Genomic DNA, 20,354 nt, shown 5'->3' with positions numbered 1-20,354 from the left:
CCTGTGAACTGTAAGCTAAGAAGCTGGGGAACACAGTTTTGTTGCTTCCAGTTTGCTTCACACTGGGGGAGGCACCATATTGTGGTTTGTTGCTGTCTAAAAAACCAATAACCATAAACTGTCAACAAATATGAGTTACATTTGGCAGGTGATCATGACTAGATAGAAACAAGTCATGATCCTGAGTTTGGACTAAGCGCCCCCCCCCCCCCGTTTGTTTGCCTGCTTGCATCAGAGGGGGACTGAAATGGAAGTAATCAAGCTGCATGCCCAATATGGATTATTAAACTAAATCTGATTGCCTACCATTACCAAAAAGTTGGAGAAACCTCAGGAAAAAGAGCAAGGCTCATTCAACTTAAATTTTGTGGTTTAAATCTTCCATCTTATGCCGCAAATTGATTACTTATGTAATAGCTATTTCTGGTCTAATAGCAGCATTGTAGTGGAAAATATGCAAGCCTAACAATCTATCTGATGTGGTAGCTTTTCACCTGCTGGAAGGTTTTGGCCTGGGCAAGCACCCAAACATGAGCTCTTAGACTCATAAGAACATAAGAAACCTGTTGCCAAAGGCTCATCTGATCCAACATCCTGTTCTTACAGTGGCCAAACAGATGTCCATAGGAAGCACCATTAGCAGGTCGTGAGTGCAACAGCACTCTCTGCACTTGTGCTCACCAGCAACTGCTATTCAGAGGCATGCTGCCATCCAGAGTGCAGGTAGAACATAGCCACCTTACCTAGTTGTCACTGACAGCTTTATCTTCCATGAATTTGTCTAATCCTTTTGGTCAATCCAAATTGGTGGCCATTACTACACCTTGGGGTAGAAGATTCCATAGGCTGTCTGCCCCACCTTATCCCCTAGCACTGTGGGAAGCAGCGTTAGTGATGTAGTGGTTGCCCCACTGGAGCGAGTTGGGATTGTTCCCTAAAAACCTAAGCACTAGCGTGTTTTCACAATTGTCAGGCTGCCAACTTCCCATGTACAACTCCAAAGCATTTCCCCTGCTGGAGTGGTCGTGTTCAGATGGCAACGCATTATCATGCCAGAAATATAGCACTAAGGGGAAATTCAACTTTTTCAAAAGCATCTAAATAAAATCTTACATATTTGGGCTACAATTATAACTCACTGCTTAGCCTTGTGAGTAACTTTTAATGTTCACAAAAGGTTAAGTATGGAAATGATTACTTGGCAAATTGAACATCTCTGAAGGAGTTTAAATGATCCATTGGCTTTGACTTGTTTCTCTACCACGCTGCAGAGTGAATATTCCTCGGGGAAATTCTCTTCTTTCTTTTCTTTTTTCTTTTTATAACGTGGAAATTAAAAAGAATTCCACAACTAATAACCCTGAAAATAATGGGGATGATGTTCTACCTTATACTTATAAGCATCTAGCAGTTACACAGACTTTTCTGCTAACCACCAAAACAGAGACAGATGGGAAATAATTTTAAAAAATCCTCATACTTATTCTGCTAAGCATAGACTTGTGCTTCAAAATCCCTAGAGGTGTAGTTAGCTCATGGTAATCCACCTCCTGTCAGGCCTTATTGCTTAATTATAGTGATGTATTTAACTTATTTATCACAAGAAAGCAATAGTCTCTCACTTTAAAAATGTGTGTATTAACCATGTTGCACAAATAATAGATCACAAGGATATATAGTAGAGGATTTAAGACTATCAAATAAGGCACATTGTTGATATCTAAATGTCCCCTGAGAAGTTAAGGAACGCCTATAAGCATATTTAAAATAAACTGCAATAGTTCCAAGGCCTTTAATGGCAGTAAGAGAGCTGTTTCGTTCACACTATCTCGCAGTAATCACCATAGTTTAAAATAGATTTTAATCAAGTACCATCTGCATAATAGACTGAACAAACAACATAAAATTCTACTTATAACTTACCATATAAAGTAAAAATGGTAAAGCCTCTGCTACATAAACAGAATAGGCTGCAGTAGTACTTTAGTGATCATGTTTCAGTTAGTTAACATTTGCTGTTTACAGTTACTCTCTGTTCTCTAAATTCCATGAAATCCTTTCATAAGTGAAATTCAAACAACCATGCAACACACAGTCATCTGTCTAGTTAGGAATATGGATTTGTGATCATACAAAGCATCTAATGTGTCACAATTATAAATAGCAATACAGTGGTACCTCGGGTTAAGAACTTGATTCATTCTGGAGGTCCGTTCTTAACCTGAAATTGTTCTTAACCTGAGGTACCACTTTAGCTAATGGGGCCTCCCTCTGCCTCCGCATGATTTCTGTTCTCATCCTGAAGCAAAGTTCTTAACCCGAGGTACTATTTCTGTGTCAGTGGAGTCTGTAACCTGAAGCGTCTGTAACCCGAGGTACCACTGCACCAGAAATATACATGTTTAATGAACCAATAGGAAGAATTGTTACATTTAACTGGAAGGCAATACTCATTCAGAACACTTAAGTGGTCAAAATAAATGTGAAGAAAATGGGAAAAGTTACATTAAATAATCTCAAAGGTACATAGAAGTGGCAACTGAAAATTCTAGTTATTGCTAAGTCCTAAAGCTTCATCCATCACTAACAAAAATGAATGCAGCACAATTCTTTCTTCTAAGGATTGTGCTTCTAGGGATAATCCCCAAAAAGGGAAATTTGGACAAAATTGGGCTTGTATCCAGCATTTCATAATTATCAACATTTGAGTCTCTCTCTGTGTGTGTGAAATTTAATTTTTCCGTAAAAATACTATTTTGTTGTTTGAGTTGTGCCTTAACAACTTAAGCTAATCAGGTAATAATAGTACTACAGTCATACCTTGGAAGTTGAACGGAATCCATTCCGGAAGTCCGTTCGACTTTCAAAACATTTGAAAACCAAAGCGCGGCTTCTGATTGGCTGCAGGAAGCTCCTCACACCGCCGCAACCGCATGTGGGGGATCCTCCTTTTGCAGCTGCAGCTGCGAGCAGAGGATCCCGGCGCCAGTGGCAAACCACTATGTATAGTGCATGTGCAGTGTTGCACACATGTGCTGTACGTAACGACAACGCACATGCACTGTACATAGCGGTTTGCTGGCAGAACCGCTCCAGCGCTGTACGGATGCGGGTGGGATCCCTCCGTCTCCACTACAGCCGCATGTACAGAATCCTCAGTTTGTGGCTGCAGCCATGAGCAGAGGATCCTGGCACATAGCAATGCTGCACATGTGCCCTACGTAGTGACGCCCCGCCCCAGGTGTCATGACGCCTTCATTCGCCCCTGAACTGGTGGCCATCATTACATATTGTTTGCGTGAATTCACATTCCCTTTCTTTGCTATTCTCCTGTCCTCTTCTGCTTCTGTCAACATGTCCCCATGCTCTCATTCATTAAAACAAACACATTGTAAGAAAAATCTAGAATTCTTTCTTGCTGAACAGCTCTCCTGCCATACTTCTTACTCCAGCCTTGAACCTCATCTTTCTTGTTAGCGCATTTCAGAAATATGCTGTTTTGATGGAAATAATTTTAAACAATATCATACAACTGAATGAAATATTTACTATAGAACCGCTTACACTGTGATGTTCTGCTGGTTGCAAACCTTGAAAAACAAAAGTATGTTGCTAGTCATACCTTTGAAGTATCATCTCCTTCATCTTCATGAACTGAACTGGATGGTGAAGGAGTTGCAGACTTGCTTCCAGGAGGAGATGGGGAGTTATGTGGAACAGTGTTTCCACCCATGTTCAAACCAAGCTGAGCACTTAGTTGTGACTGGTTAATGGTTGTCAGCTGACCATGTTGCAGCATTCCAGGCTGCCTCATATCTCCGGGTTGAACCCTTGGTCTCATGGCTGCTATCTGGGGGTGGGAACTATACTGAGCTCCTTCTGTATTCCGTAATTCTTGCATCTAAAAGAAAAAGGAGAATTTGTAAAGTGAGAGTGTATCATTATTATACCACTATTGAAAGTATTCTGTCTCATTAGGAGTTTGAAAATATTTTGCTTAACCTTTAAAACAACATTGCAGCATTTAAGAACAACAGCGTTTAATAGCTCAGTGCTTAAGGAAATTCTAATGACTTCAGTGAAGAATTCATGTATCATGCCTTGAAAAACACTCCAAGCACAGAAAAATTATGAGCTGCAATTGTATAATTAGATTTAAATCTTAACTTTTCCTAAATCAATGGGGTTTAAATATGAGGCTGCAAAATTCTTCAGTAGATGGTATTGTAGTTCTAATATACCCAAAACTGCCTGAGGAACTATTCTGGTTTCAGAAATGCTATCATTGAACTGACTAATCATAAATGAATGCAAAGAGCTTTAAAGTTCTGAACCCAACAAATTAATCCATTGCGTTATTTGGGTCACTGCTTTTAACCTTAATGGACTTCTGATTTTGTTTTTTTAATTCAAGCAATGAATCCAAATTTGCTGAGATGAGGAGTAATCAATGGACAATGAAGTGCTTTACTTCTCCAGAAGACAAATATACTTGTCCATGGATATCCCACAATGTCCTACTGTAATTCGCTGGCACAACTGACTTCTGAGCATGCAGCAGGCCCTCCTCTCCTGTCACCTCCAGAGCATATTCTGTGGGGACGCAGGGGAAGAAAGGAAACAAGTCCTGTTGTACCAGTGAAACTCTGCTGGCACAGGATTGGACACAACCCTAGAAGTTCTAGGAGATCCAAGTAAACAAATCGGTGATGTAAGTAATGATAGAAGTGCTTCTATATTTGACTGGAAATTGGAATTGTATTTATTTTCAAGTGTTGCACAATACAGAACAGCTCTAGATATTTAATGAAGGGGCACAGTCTGGAAGTCTGCCCAACATATATAGCAGAAAGTAGTAATGTCAGTCTAATCATAAACTAATTGTTGCAAATAATTAAATTTTCTCTCAGATTTATATTTTATCATAACATTTAAATTCCAGGAAGTTTGCACATTTGGTTATGAAAACATAGGCCCTGTGAAGGAGCCACGTTTCCTGCATGAGAATGAGGCATGGAGAGCTTTGGGCTTGTTTACTTCCCTCTGCTTATTCATGCACCAGAAGCTAACCACAGTTCCCTATGATGTCTGGATTTGGGAAAGTGAGCTTTGTTTAAAACTTGAATTGAGAACAAGCCAGGGTCTATAACCATGATTTTACCTTGGCTTGATCTTAGCTCATAATTTTAGCAACTCACAGTTTCCCAAGTTTGAACATCATGAGGAAATGTGGATAGTTTAAAATCAAAAGCATTAAATGTCATCCGAAAGAAAGAAGGAGGGAAGGAAGATGGAATAAAGAGGGAGAAATGGGGAGCCTGAGGTTCACTGTGGTTCAGCATCCAAGCAGGAAACATTTCTTCCAACTATGTCTGAACTAGATTGGACACAGACATGCTTGCATCTCATACAACCCTTAGAGATCATCATATAACTATTGACGACAGGTAGGATATTCATTATACTATTGTAGTATTTCCATCAAGACTTGACTATAGGTTATGAAATGCTATGGAGATTAGGATTTGATCTGCTTTATTTTAATTTTTTGGGCATGCACATGGATTGCAACACATTCATGCCAGCTGTATCTAGAAGTCCCAGAACATGCACTGTAGTTTTATTTTTCACCCAAACATTTTAACGTGGAACATTGCAATATGAATTATCACTTTTAACAGACTTTGTACAGATTTGTGTAATAAAATTTCTGGCATGTGTAGAATTGATACTTAGGGAGGGGGGGAGGGGGAAAGGAAAGAGGAGAGAGGGAAATCAATGTATACTGTCAACCAATGGCTTACATTTGAATCTTGAAAAACATTTTGTGATTGTTACTGGCACTTTAATCTCTTCTTTCAAACACCAGCTCCATCCTAGTCAAACATATTAGCCTTGAAAGCTATCATTATCTCTGCCTCTAGCAGACAATCTATATCTGAACAGTTGTACACATAAAACTCTAACTACTTCTTGGCTGTATCGCTTCTGATCCAGCTGTTTTGCTGAATAGCAGTTGGTGAATGAAGAACTCGAATATGGGCAGCCCTGAGGCCTTATTTGCTAATGTTAGTCACCAGCTGCTGCTTTCTGTGGTGTTAGCAGGAAAGGCCTGGAAGTGTGCCAGATGCAGCAAGAACAAGGAGAAGTGAGGCATCTCTGAAGCCCTTCCATTTAGCCTGGCCTGTTATCGTTTGACCCTGAACGCTGGAGAGAGTTTTCCTCAAGGCTACTGAAATGCATTGCAGGAGTTAAAGTGTGACTAGCGCTTATACTGTACAATTACTCAACAGAGTATTCCCACCCTCCCAGCACTTATCTACAGGGCCTTTTGGATACATTGCAGTGGCACATTATCATAGCATTTTAAAAAAAAATAAAAATTGAAATGAGGCAAAGTTAGAGCTGAGTTTTGTTAAAATAGATAGCTGAAATTGTAATCCACACATTAACACCACCACATCCTGTTTCCTGCAATTACAAAACAGTACGGGTAGAGAATGTGTTTGTGTGGAACTTCAGGCCCCAGGCATCTCTATCTGGCCACCTCTCCAGCCACAACTTCTTTCAGGCCATTCTCCCCGTGGGCCCTGCCCTGCATTCTTACGTGGCATTTCTGTCTGGCTGGAATGTGCCAGTGAACACTGATAATGCTTCTTCTTTTCCTGGATGAAGGGCAGTGTGTGTGCAGGTAGAAAGAAGCCTACTGTACAAAGGTAAAATTAGCAGTATCCAGCCACTTTTGCTTATTGCCCTACCCACCACTAGCACCTAGTTAGAAAACTACCCATGGCTGGTATCTGTGCAGTTGAAACATAGCACCATAGTGAACTAGAAGGAAAAAGGAGCTTGCATGTAGAGGAAGAAGAAGACCACATTGTGTAAGAAATGAGTAAGACAGCTATTGGGGCAGCGAGTGAGGCAGTTTGTTAATAGGTTCAACCTAGTAATGCTGATAAGTGACCAAATATGGAAAGAAATAGTGGCAGCAAATCTCTATGGCAGTATTTGTTTGGGGCTGCAGTTAGCTGTTCTTAATTTACAGAAATATGTGAAAATGTCTTATACTGAGTTGGGTCAATGGTCAACCTAATTCAGTATAGTCTTCATTGACCGGCAGCAGCTCTCCAAGGTTTCCCAGTTCTAGCTGAAGATTCCAGAGATTGTTTGCATGCAAAGCGCATGATCTACCACTGGGCCTTTGCCCGACCAATCGTTCCCATTGCACAAACTGACTGAATCAAGAAGAAAGCATAGAACTAAACAAGGATCAGGTAAGTATGAATTGTAAATAACTATGGCTTTAATGGCATTAGTTATTAGAGCACAGAACAACCAAAGTTGTTCTTTTGATTTAGATCGCAGTAATAATGCTTACATGAATCATAATACCTTGATTCCAAAGGAAATGGCTTTCCCACCCCTTCTTCCTTGCTGCACGTCTCTGCAAATGCTCAAATGCCACTGCCAATTGTTGGGAGACATTCTTGAACAAAGTGAGATGGAGTGTTGAGCTTCAATGGAAGGAGTAAATTGGTGGAAATTTGGGAGTACATCTTGTGTGAATTCAGGTACCTTTCCATTTCCACAAGGCATCCAAGTTAGAGGTGGGTAATGTTTGGGGCAATTTGTCAGGAACCTCACATCAATTGTGTGTGGGACCAAAACTGGCTGTTGGTGAGGCTAGAACTAAAAATGGACACTTTTTCAACACCTTCTTTCTCACTTTTTTTCTTTACCCAGCAGCTGCCAGGGAGGAACAGATGGCTCTTGTCACAAGGTCTGAGCTGACCACTTGCAGAGGGCTTCTGAATTTGGTCAAGGACCACATAAAATAAGGCTAAAGGCCACAGGTCGCCCACCCCGCTATACATGCTAGCTGAAGCAAGATGGAAATTAACCCCAAAGCCAAGGGAAAAGACAGATGTAATATAAAAACAGAGCTCACAGCAAATTCTTCAGCTGCCATGTTAGTCCAGTTTCGCAGCTGAAATAAAAGACATGCCTGTGATTAGTTTTGCCCTTCTGTATTCTCCAGGTGAGCTATCCATCCTTTAAAGTTTTAAAGTGCTACATAAGCATTCCTTTAAAAATCCATTTGTTCACTCCTTATTAACTTTTAAAAGTTGCATGGATGGCTAGTGGCAGGATGTGGTAGGACAGTTTTCAGTAATAACAACAGGGAATCTCACTGTTCAGCACTGAGCACAGCAAGCTTCTTAAAACAGGCATCCCTACCTCCCACCCAGACCTTGACAAAGAGGTCATATGGACCAAATGCAACAAAGGAACTTCCACTGCTCTAAGAATGTCATGTTTTCACCCAAGGCTTGAAATATTTTTCCAGATCAACAGTCTTCTTGTATCGAGGAAAACACTTTTTTGAAGGCCTCACAAACCTGCCTGTGCATTTTAGTCACAGCAGTAATGATTGAAATCTGTAGCTGAATTTTGAATGGACTGCAATATAATAATTCAAAAGGATGAAATAAAAAAGTGATCTGAATATGATAATTAAAGATGACCATGACAGGTGCAAAATATACCCTTAATACAGGAAATATTCATAGATTTGTTAAAGGAGTTAGTGATTTACTGATAAAGTTTAAGTAACAAAAGATGTACATTGCCTGGATCTCTGGTTTATAGCATGCTGCAGTTTAAATAACCTCATCTGCTTCAGGCTAGAATCAAAATATAATTTGATGAGAAACTAATCTTATTCTTAAGTAACTGAAATTATAAGGCTTAAAATAAATTTCTCAGTAATAAAAAACCAAGAAAAAATAACATTCAATTATTGGTTTCTACTATTAACATTGGGTAATGCTCTCTTGAAGGAAGCCATCTTGTCTTTCACCATATCAGCTCTTGTAAGTGACCGTAAGCTTCTTTAAAACAATTAAATACTCAAATGTTAACAGCAGGTTTTTAGAGCATGATCATGTAATGACACAAATGTACTAGCGTAACATTTCTTGGTACACACTTAATTTTGTGAATATTAACATTCTCTTCTACTTGATGTGTTAATAACCTTTTGAGTCACACAGGGCCAAGGTCTCAAAACTAATCATAAAAAACACACTGACTGCTATTCACTCTAATATAATAACCCTTTATTTAAAACAACCTCCAATAAATTTCATTATAAGAAGTTATTAAAAGGGTTAAAACCTATTAAATGTCAAAGAATTTGCCTGACTCAAACTTCCAATAAAGGAAGAAAATAGGCTTTCTTTCTGAATTATTTAAATCTTTACTGACTGTGCACTGAACCATTAAATTAGAAAAGTGTTATTAGAAGTGTTCTCTGGTTTTTATAAAAGTTGCAGCCTGGAATGTATCAAGCCACAGCCTTTAACCTGACTAGTTAAAGAAATAGGTTTTTAATCCCAAATACATGGTTTTCCTTGATATATAAAAAGAGGTCATAATTAAAAGTCTGGCCTGCAAGCTGAAGATAATAAAAGTATTATTACAGGAGCATACATGTTCATTTAGTATATTCTTCATGCATGCTTCCATTTTAATTTGGACAGATGCCTTTAATTTAGTTTCATCTTTCAGGGTCCACTCATTTGGACCCTCTTAGCAATCAATAAAACTTCTAATTGTGACTCATTTTGAAGAATTAATGGGGAATCTTAGAAAAACCAAACCCAGTGCATCCTAATTCTAATAGGTTAATATTTTAATATGTGAGCCTATATACTAGCATAGTTGCCTTTATCGACACTTTACACTTAATTATAACTTAAGCCTGAATCACAAGTGAAAAGGGAAGTCCTTATTTCATATTTTAAAATCACTTTCCTAGAACTCCTAAGCCAGCAGCATATTGCATTATAGCACTAAATCAGGTATCCTTCATATATGCTAGAGCTGCTTCATTCGGCAGTCCAAGTATTTAAAGGCTTGGCACCATGTTAGAAGGACCAGTCATGCAGCCCCATTGAACCATCGCCTATGGTTCAATATGATGATACAATGGAAAAGACATTGGTCCTACCGCAAAGTACCAGGCCTTTCAATGTTATTGCGTGTTCAGACCCAGATACCTCCCCCCTAAATAAAAACACATTTGACTCAAATTTTAGTTTTGTTTTTTTGGCAGAATTTAGGCCACAACTTTATTGATTATAGGAAGTGAGTGGTTGCATAGGCTCTGGTTCGACTAGCTCCCTGCACCCTTGCAGGCAGCGCTCACCCAGAGCACCAGCATAGGTCAGCCAAGGGTAAACTCCTGGGTAGGCGAAAAGCCAGGAACAGACTATGTTCACCCTCTAGATGCTCCCCTGGACTCAGGCACAGGCACAATCCCCTCTCGGGGGTTGACCAAACCAAGCTGAGTCCCTGGATTCCTTTAATGAAATACCCTTCACATAGGGATGGCGAGACCATTCTCCCATCCCTATCACCTGAACCAGTGCCTATCCGCAACTTACAAGTTGTGACGATTTGCTATGCGGCAGGTAAAAGCCAAATGGCACCAGCCAATCAGCCAAGTGGGGAAAATTCCTGCCGTGCCCCTGTCCCAACGACATACGACACATGACGGCATAACAAGGTCAATTGCAAAAAATGCCCTAAAAGTAGGGAGAGGTGGGCAGGTGTTCCAAATGCACGAGCCGAAAGAGGAAGCTCTGGGTCATGTGCATGGGTATATATAGGTCCCTCGATCCGTTTGGACCCATTGGCCAGATTAAACCCAACATCAATGGACCTACCAATCGGGTATTGTGGCTATCCAATCTTACCCACCCACAACACAGCAGGTCGGTCTCCAGGTCTCACTGCAACACGTGCCCACTTTTAGGAAGGACACGATCTGCAACAACACGGGTGAAACCATAGAGAAGTACGGTAACTCTGAAGCACCTCCTATAGTATGAAGATGCATTTCATTAAATACTTGAGAAGAAAACATATGCAAGACCATTTTGCTTTTTATTTTAAGCAAGTTATCAAACAATTTAAAGCTAAATGGCCTAGTAAGTGAAGTTTCTTTCTTAAATGTATTGATTTAGGAGTACTGGTTATTTCATTCATCAACATTCCACTGTCCAGTGAGGTGGAGGGAAATTATGGGCTCTATAAGACTCTTCAGAGTCATCAAGGGGGTTTAATTAAACTACATAAGAAATATAATTAAACTACATAAGAAATAACAGATATTATTACATGTAACAATACTAAGGTAATTACATTTCCTCCCAGAATTATTAACTGAAAACAGTGCTCAAATACTTATGAGCAATAACAGTACCCTAAATGTCTGAAGCTGCAATCCTATACTTGCTTACCTAGTAGCAATTCCCTCTGAATTCAATGGAACTTGCTTCTGAGTAGACACGTATATGACCGTGCTGATATTAATAAGAATAGCAGCAATTTAAATATTCTGACTATGTCTTTTTATGGCAAAATGAACAAGCTACCCAGCATCCCAGTCAAATGTTGTGCCTTTGTCAATTTCATATATGTATAATTATAAGGCAAGACACTTCTAGTAAGTGATAAAAAATGGGTTTTGCTCTGGGGACTAAAGTGGTTTAATGATATGCTAATAAGTCTCTCTTTCTCCTGTATTGTATTATTTACAACTTTGTCTTATTAATATATGCAGGATAATAATGTGACTGCAGTTTGCCACCCCAAGCACTGTATATTTAAAAACAGGAAAACTCAATGATTTGGTTTTGCTGTATTTGGAAAAGAAATGGCCACAGTCTTCAAAGAATAAGGGAAATCATGGCATATCTCATTAAACAAGAGGATATGAAGACATTAGGTTATTTCATATGCATTTGCTATTCACATATATATATATATATATATATATATATATATATATTTGCTTTCGTAGATTTTCACGGGTACAGGAATGCAGGTTTTGGTGTCCTCGGGTGTCTTCCTGTGTAAAAGTTGGGGTGTCTAGGCGACGTTTCGACGAGGTCTCACTCGTCATCTTCAGGCTGGTGCTTTCGGCTTCTTGTTACTGGAACAGAGCGGGATCTCAATGTTTGAGTTCCTATAAATACTGTAGAGGGGGTGTGGTGTCTAGCCTCCAATGTTCTGGGCAGAGAGGAAGTTCCCAGGCTAGTGTGCCTTTTCTTCTTTTGTTCCTTAATTACTTGAGAGATACCTTGAGTGATTTCTTGAGTGATATCCTGAGTACCACTTAGGTGGGTCATTAGGTGTGGATTAGTTGCTAAAGTCTTTGTGTCTTGACCTCTTGAACTTTGTGAAGAGTTTTCCTGAGAAGATGGCTGTATTGCACTTAGTTGTGCTTTGGCTTGGCTTCGTGTATAGGGGCGAGCTGTGGTTTTGTGGCTTGTGTCAGCCAGATCTGTGTAGGGATTGCAGGGGGGTGCAGCATCCGGAGGTGCCACCATGGATTGGCTACTGGATGGTGTCAGTAATTCATCTGTGGAGAGGGTCTGGGTTTGGGTCTGGTGTGGTTGATTGGTGTTGGCGTTCTGTGTGCCTCTGGATCTGGTGTCAGTTTTTGTGGGGAGGGCTAATTTCCAGATGTCTGGCAAGCGGGATGTGTCGTCACGCTTGTTCATGTTGTGAGGGTGTTTCTCTATCTCGATGGCTTCCATGATTATTCTCTTGTGGTGATGTTCCGTGTTAAAGAGCAATTTGGAATCTGCAAAATTAATTTCGTGTCCTGTTTCTTTCATGTGTTGGAAAAGAGAGGAAGTTTTTTCTTCTTTTTTGACGGCATTCTTGTGTTCTGCGATACGTGCATTTATTCGTCTGTTTGTTTGTCCAATGTACGTGGCTGGGCAGACTTTGCAGGGTATTTCATAGATCCCTTGGTTTTCCAACTGGATTTTATCCTTGGGGTTTCTGAGGATATTGGCTATTTTTTACTTTACTTTAGCAACTAATCCACACCTAATGACCCACCTAAGTGGTACTCAGGATATCACTCAAGAAATCACTCAAGGTATCTCTCAAGTAATTAAGGAACAAAAGAAGAAAAGGCACACTAGCCTGGGAACTTCCTCTCTGCCCAGAACATTGGAGGCTAGACACCACACCCCCTCTACAGTATTTATAGGAACTCAAACATTGAGATCCCGCTCTGTTCCAGTAACAAGAAGCCGAAAGCACCAGCCTGAAGATGACGAGTGAGACCTCGTCGAAACGTCGCCTAGACACCCCAACTTTTACACGGGAAGACACCCGAGGACACCAAAACCTGCATATATATATATATATATATATATATGTTTTGGTGTCCTCGGGTGTCTTCCCGTGTAAAAGTTGGGGTGTCTAGGCGACGTTTCGACGAGGTCTCACTCGTCATCTTCAGGCTGGTGCTTTCGGCTTCTTGTTACTGGAACAGAGCGGGATCTCAATGTTTGAGTTCCTATAAATACTGTAGAGGGGGTGTGGTGTCTAGCCTCCAATGTTCTGGGCAGAGAGGAAGTTCCCAGGCTAGTGTGCCTTTTCTTCTTTTGTTCCTTAATTACTTGAGAGATACCTTGAGTGATTTCTTGAGTGATATCCTGAAATATCCTTGAGTGAAATACCCTGCAAAGTCTGCCCAGCCACGTACATTGGACAAACAAACAGACGAATAAATGCACGTATCGCAGAACACAAGAATGCCGTCAAAAAAGAAGAAAAAACTTCCTCTCTTTTCCAACACATGAAAGAAACAGGACACGAAATTAATTTTGCAGATTCCAAATTGCTCTTTAACACGGAACATCACCACAAGAGAATAATCATGGAAGCCATCGAGATAGAGAAACACCCTCACAACATGAACAAGCGTGACGACACATCCCGCTTGCCAGACATCTGGAAATTAGCCCTCCCCACAAAAACTGACACCAGATCCAGAGGCACACAGAACGCCAACACCAATCAACCACACCAGACCCAAACCCAGACCCTCTCCACAGATGAATTACTGACACCATCCAGTAGCCAATCCATGGTGGCACCTCCGGATGCTGCACCCCCCTGCAATCCCTACACAGATCTGGCTGACACAAGCCACAAAACCACAGCTCGCCCCTATACACGAAGCCAAGCCAAAGCACAACTAAGTGCAATACAGCCATCTTCTCAGGAAAACTCTTCACAAAGTTCAAGAGGTCAAGACACAAAGACTTTAGCAACTAATCCACACCTAATGACCCACCTAAGTGGTACTCAGGATATCACTCAAGAAATCACTCAAGGTATCTCTCAAGTAATTAAGGAACAAAAGAAGAAAAGGCACACTAGCCTGGGAACTTCCTCTCTGCCCAGAACATTGGAGGCTAGACACCACACCCCCTCTACAGTATTTATAGGAACTCAAACATTGAGATCCCGCTCTGTTCCAGTAACAAGAAGCCGAAAGCACCAGCCTGAAGATGACGAGTGAGACCTCGTCGAAACGTCGCCTAGACACCCCAACTTTTACACGGGAAGACACCCGAGGACACCAAAACCTGCATTCCTGTACCCGTGAAAATCTACGAAAGCATATATATATATATATATATATATATATATATATATATATTGAGGCAAATAGAGATTCTTATTATCATTGTCATCTTGCTGACATTTTACAAATGACCCAACGTCTCAGAAAGAATGTACCCATTTCCAATTAACTGGTATTGTGTTGAAACCAGTTTTGTAGCACTTCCTTCATCCTCTTGCACCCCGTACAGTAAAATCAACCATTCTTAAGATAAAACGCCTCTCCTCTTTATATGTACTGCCAAAGCCTAGCCCTGTGAACTACAACTGGAGAAATCTAACAAAAAACTAGCAGAAATATTTTACCCATCATGTGGATAAGATGTGCTTTAGTTTTAAAGTGAGACTGGGGTACTGACAATGAGCTCTGAAAGAGGAAAAAGAAAAATAAGAGGTTGCAGAATAAAATAATTTGAAGCTTCAATGGCTGGGGACAGAACAAAGAGGGAATAAAAGACAAGTAGTTTGGAACAGGAGAGTAAGCCAATGTGAAAAGGTTTGATTTCAGAACGAAGCACTGAAAGATCTGCATTATTAAAATAAAAACAGCTATTAGTTACATAATTGACAAAAATCAATACACAAGGCCAAACACAGATTACTTATTCATTATATGAGAGGAAAACCAGGATTAAGCTTGCAAAGCGGCCCCATACCTCAATGAATGTGAAATAAATAAATAAATCAGTGGCTTTTTGAGCCAGTTTTGGATATGGGGTGGGGGTGGGGAGAGAATCCCTTTCAAGCCTCATAATGAGCAAACGGTATCACCAGAGCAACTTGTTTACAGCTAGCAATGTCTAGCTAACATCACCACTGCCAATGTGTTTCAATGTAAGTCTCTGTCAACAGGACAGATAGACCAATATTCCCCACAAATGCTCATTGACGGAGTCCAACAAGGAAACAAACCACATATAGACATATATATCCTCAAGATTCTCATTCACAGCTTACAGTAGTTGGGAACTCCATGAACATTCCATAACCAAACCAGCAATGGCAATTCTCCCATGCAAGAACACAGGCTTGATTACCAGAACCACAGCCATTTAAGGGCAAGTTCAAATCTTTGCTATTGGGCCCTCCCACTTACTTATCACCCCCACTTTCATGCAAATCAAGCCCCATCATTCACCCAACTTTCCCCTTGGAGAAAAATGGTAAAATTTATTGCCAGAGCAGCTTAAGGCTTCGACCAACGGGGCTTACTTCTGAGCAGATATGTATAGGATCACATTGTAAAACAGATAAAACAGCCCATGGTGATCTAAAACAACTTATCTAATCTCAAGTGACATTTATGCCTGTCTTAAGAAAAAAATATACTTGGCTCATTCAATGGCTCTCTGAAAGAAAATGTATCAAAGCAATTCAGAGCGAAAATAAAGCAAGGAATGTCAACCTTGGGCAAGCTATTTAAGAACAACACTAGAATTGAATATATAGGTTAAAATAATAAAACAAAGAATACAGTAACATACTTAGAAAACACACTTCAGTCTAGAGTGCCCTTTAAACTGCATACATGGCTCTGCTTCTAAATCTTAATTCTCAATTTTGAAAAGCTCGCTCCTGGACTTATCTATATGGAAAGCTATCCCTGTTTCTAGGATGTGACCCACAGTAATGTTGTGTGGTGATTCTCTTCACATCACAGTGTACTCATTTCAACCCAAACACAACCAATGTTTCCTAGGTGACAATGTAGGGAATCTAAACTGGGATTATATACATGTTTCCTGGCATGAAGCTCTCAGAAGCCCCAAATGAGAATTCTGCAAAATTCAGCATGTCAGAAAGAAAGAGAGAGAGAAATCTCTTCATCTCATGTATCTATTTATTCAATGACCGATGCTTAATCTTCTTGCATGATAGGTAAAGGTCTTAATCCCTTCTTGACATCCCTTGCTGTAGCTTCCTTGTTTGGCTACTTCTTCTGCTCCAATATTTATGCAGCATCTCCTTTCCTGCAATCCTTCTTCAACCTCTTTCTTAATACTTTGTTCACTCATTTTTTCTAATAAGTCCAGCCATGTAATTTGATACCTGTCAATGACAAGAAGTAATTGCAACGTAATATGCAGTTTTAGCCCTGTTCCAGGAGTGACAATTCCCATCACTGCAGTATCTCATTTTACTCTTGCTATGCTAAGTCAGAATCTGAAAGAATCGGTCCCCACCCATGCTCTGCCCTCAGGTGCAGTTTCTAAGGGGAAATGCAGTGATGTGCCATTTCAGATGAATGCATCACTCACTCCCCTTTTGCCTTAGAAAGCTTATACAGTATCTAGTATTTCCAAAGATTTTTAAAACCTTAACATTTTCTGCATGTCCATTCTCTTCAGACCAAACTTGCCATCTGGTACTCTGCAATGGTTTATTAAAGCAGATCTTGAATGCCACACCATCCTCAGCTTCACCTTGGGCTCCTAAGAATCACTAGAAATAATATATCTGTGTTGCTGTGCAACAAAAGCAAGGCAAGAAATTTGTCTTTTATTCAGAGGTTGGACCCCTGAACCCTTTGAAACTCTACAATTCTATGTCATTTAAAAAGAACATTGTATAGTTCAGCAAGAAGCCATCACTTATACATTATAAATCTCTACAGATCTTAGTAGTATCGATGGGGTTCCAGGTTGATGTAAAACTGAAACAGTTGTATTAAAACTTCTATAGTTGCTTAATGATCAAAAAGATTAAATTATTATGCTTCAATTTTCCTGAAGAAGAGCCACAGAATGTATGACATGCATGCAGAAGGTCCCTCGTTCACAGTGACAGTTGCAAGATGTCAGGATGGTAGGTAGCACAAATAAGAGTACTCTGAAAGAAGAATAGAAATGTTCTACAGTGCTTTCAGTCTGATGCCCAATTTGCTGCTTCACCCTGCAACAATGAATTTGCTTCACAATTGCTCTAGTATACCACATTTTGTAGCATTTTGTGTACACATTATATAACTGCAGGTTGTTTTCATCCACAGCATCTGTGAAACTGTAACACCGGCTAATTAACTTGTGAACACTTGCCAAATCTCATCTTGCTCTTCATGTTATATATCAAAAGTCTAACATCACTGAACTGTGCACTGATTAAGAAATCAAATTATTTTTCTTTTCTGCTTCCCAGCATTATTGTGCTTTTTGAAGCTGCATCATTCTGGTATTTCCTCTGCATGACAGATGATGTGATACTATAAGTATAGCTTTTGTAGTTGTGGAAGAGTCATAGTAACAGATACGTAACAAAGAAAGTAATATTTAATTCCACTTATCTCAAAGGTCAGAGCTGGAGAAATGTAACCCACAAGTTATCTTCAAGATGCAATGGGCCAGTTTCAACTAATGAGTCCCGCTAGCAGAAGCCACTGCAAGGACTTCTGCTAGCACAGCGGGACTTTCCCCTCTCTCCTTCCCCATGCCCCCATCTTCCACAGATTGTCTCAGGGTGGTTGGGAAAACCTCCAGAACAGAGTGCAGGGAGAGGAGGGAGAGGAGACTATTCCATCTGGCAAGCTGAAATGTTTGCACTGACAGAACAATTTCTATAGCACTATGTTGAATTTCTCCCAACAGGTCTGATGTGCATAATGAGTGGTTTTTTTGTTTTTTTTTTTTTTGCTGGGCAGATCCATAAATCCAGGAAAGATACTTTTGTAGGCTAACACATTTTATTCCCTGTGAGCATGAACACTGCATCAACTTATGATGTTTCCTTACATCTCTCAGCTGAATAATAGCAGCAGACCATTTCTCTAACAAGTCTTGGCCTATAGAGCAGTTCATAAAGGGTAATCCTGCTGCCTCTTCTGTACAAATAACTTTAAGTCACACAAATATCTTAACGTGTGGTAAGGACTGGGTGCATCTGCAACTACCATGGCCCAAGACAGCAACATAACAGGATGGATCAACTTTCTGCACGCCAGTCAGAAAATGCCGTTTGCACATGGACATAAGAATAGCCCTGCTGGATCAGACCAAAAGTATATCTAGTCTACCATTCAGTTTTCACAGGGGTCAACCAGATCCCTATAGGAAGCCCCTAAGGCAACACATGAACAGGACTCCCCAGTCATGCTCCTAAGCAACTTGTATTCAGTGGCCTCTGTTGCTGGAGGCAATGCCAGCCGCTGCTAATAATCCTACCATCTACAAAGCTGTCTAACCCTTTTCAAGCTGTCTAGATTGGCGGCCACCATGATATCTTGTGGTAGCTAATCCCATAGTTTTACGATTCACTGTTGCAAAAAGCAATTCTTATTATCTGTGTTGAATTTCCCAATGTTCAAGTTATTTGGTTAACCTTGTTTTTTTTTTAGTATTATGAGAAATGGCAAAAAAATATGTAAGTATAGGCCCACAAACATATATAAGTATATGCCCACAAACATCATTGCTGCTGAAATCTGGACTGACGGCAGCTTTCAAAAATTCACCAACAGCAGACTCATGAAGAGTGCATTGAAGTAACTGATAATGGAGGAATGAGTGATATGCCAACCTGATACAGTAAATGCAATCCTGGCCACTGCTGCTACTTGGTCAAATGTAAAGCTGAATCCAGAAGAACTCCCAAGTGGAGTAGAATTCCATCCAAAACAAGTTCTGTTTACAAGCCTGTATTCCTCCAGAAAAGGAGCACATGTCTTGTTTGGAGTGAACTTCAGTGTGCTATTCCTCATCCAGATCCTTACCCTCTTGAGGCACTGGTTCAGAACCCCCAGTAGCTTACTGGTATTAAAAAAAGAGGGGCAGATATAGTGGGTGGCACTAAGTAACAAACAAAAATAATAATGTGGAATCCATGCAGAATAATATGTCCACAACTAGTGGGTACAGACAGCAATTACAACTCTGCAGATGGTTGTAGGATTCAGATCCATCTGTATTCACATCCCATATCGAGGTGTGATCACTTTCCAGTAGTAAATGAAAGAGTCAAATGGAGCACACAGAAAAGTTCTAGAATGCTGTTCCAATGCCAGTATTTTTATCTTTAGTAGTTTACAAATCTCTTTCCTTGAGGGAAACAAGCCACCAAAACACTGACTAACTGAATTCCCACCCACCAAAGATGTAGGTTATTCTGTAAATCAGTGTTTCCCAACCTTTTTTGGGCAAAGGCACACTTGTTTCATGAAAAAAATCTTGAGGCACACCACCATTAGAAAATGTTTAAAAAATTAACTCTGTGCCTATATTGACTATATGCGCTTGGGGCGGCAGCCTGTTGCCCGAAGCACAGGGAGCCCTACGGAGGGCTGCCCGTGCTTCGGGCGAGTGTCTGCAACCCTGCGCGCCCGGCAGGAGCTCCTGCCAGGCGCGCAAGGCTTGGGGCGGCAGCTTGTTGCCCGAAGCACAGGGAGCCCTACGGAGGGCTCCCCGTGCTTCGGGCGAGTGTCTGCAACCCTGCGCGCCCGGCAGGAGCTCCTGCCAGGCGGCAAGGCTTGCGGCGGCAGCCTGTTGCCCGAAGCACAGGGAGCCCTACGGAGGGCTCCCCGTGCTTCCGGCGAGTGTCTGCAACCCTGCGCGCCCGGCAGGAGCTCCTGCCAGGCGGCAAGGCTTGGGGTGGCAGCCTGTTGCCCGAAGCACAGGGAGCCCTACGGAGGGCTCCCCGTGCTTCGGGCGAGTGTCTGCAACCCTGCGCGCCCGGCAGGAGCTCCCACGGCACACCAGGCAAAGTCTCGCGGCACACTAGTGTGCCGCGGAACACCGGTTGGGAAACACTGCTGTAAATCTCAGAGGCAGAACTTGGGGTGGCAGCCTGTTGCCCGAAGCACAGGGAGCCCTACGGAGGGCTCCCCGTGCTTCGGGCGAGTGTCTGCAACCCTGCGCGCCCGGCAGGAG

General features: G+C 41.1%; 1 protein-coding gene across 3 annotated transcripts in view; it reads right to left on the bottom strand.

Annotated features, from left to right (window-relative positions):
• TOX (thymocyte selection associated high mobility group box) overlaps positions 1–20,354 on the bottom strand; it is a 194,017-nt gene that overhangs the window by 34,572 nt on the left and 139,091 nt on the right. For 2 of the 3 annotated variants that reach the window (XM_083747820.1, XM_083747822.1), the window contains exons 4-5: positions 7,949–7,987; positions 3,623–3,901 (exon numbers count right to left, since the gene is read on the bottom strand). In XM_083747820.1, coding sequence (XP_083603946.1) covers positions 3,623–3,901; positions 7,949–7,987 — 318 coding nt within the window. The remainder of the gene's footprint in view (positions 1–3,622; positions 3,902–7,948; positions 7,988–20,354) is intronic. The other variant, XM_083747821.1, reaches the window with a different exon arrangement.

This window comes from Podarcis gaigeae (genome assembly GCF_964106915.1).
Source record: "Podarcis gaigeae genome assembly, chromosome: 7".
Classification (NCBI taxonomy): Eukaryota; Metazoa; Chordata; class Lepidosauria; order Squamata; family Lacertidae; genus Podarcis; species Podarcis gaigeae.
This window is presented reverse-complemented; position numbering and strand designations above follow the sequence as displayed.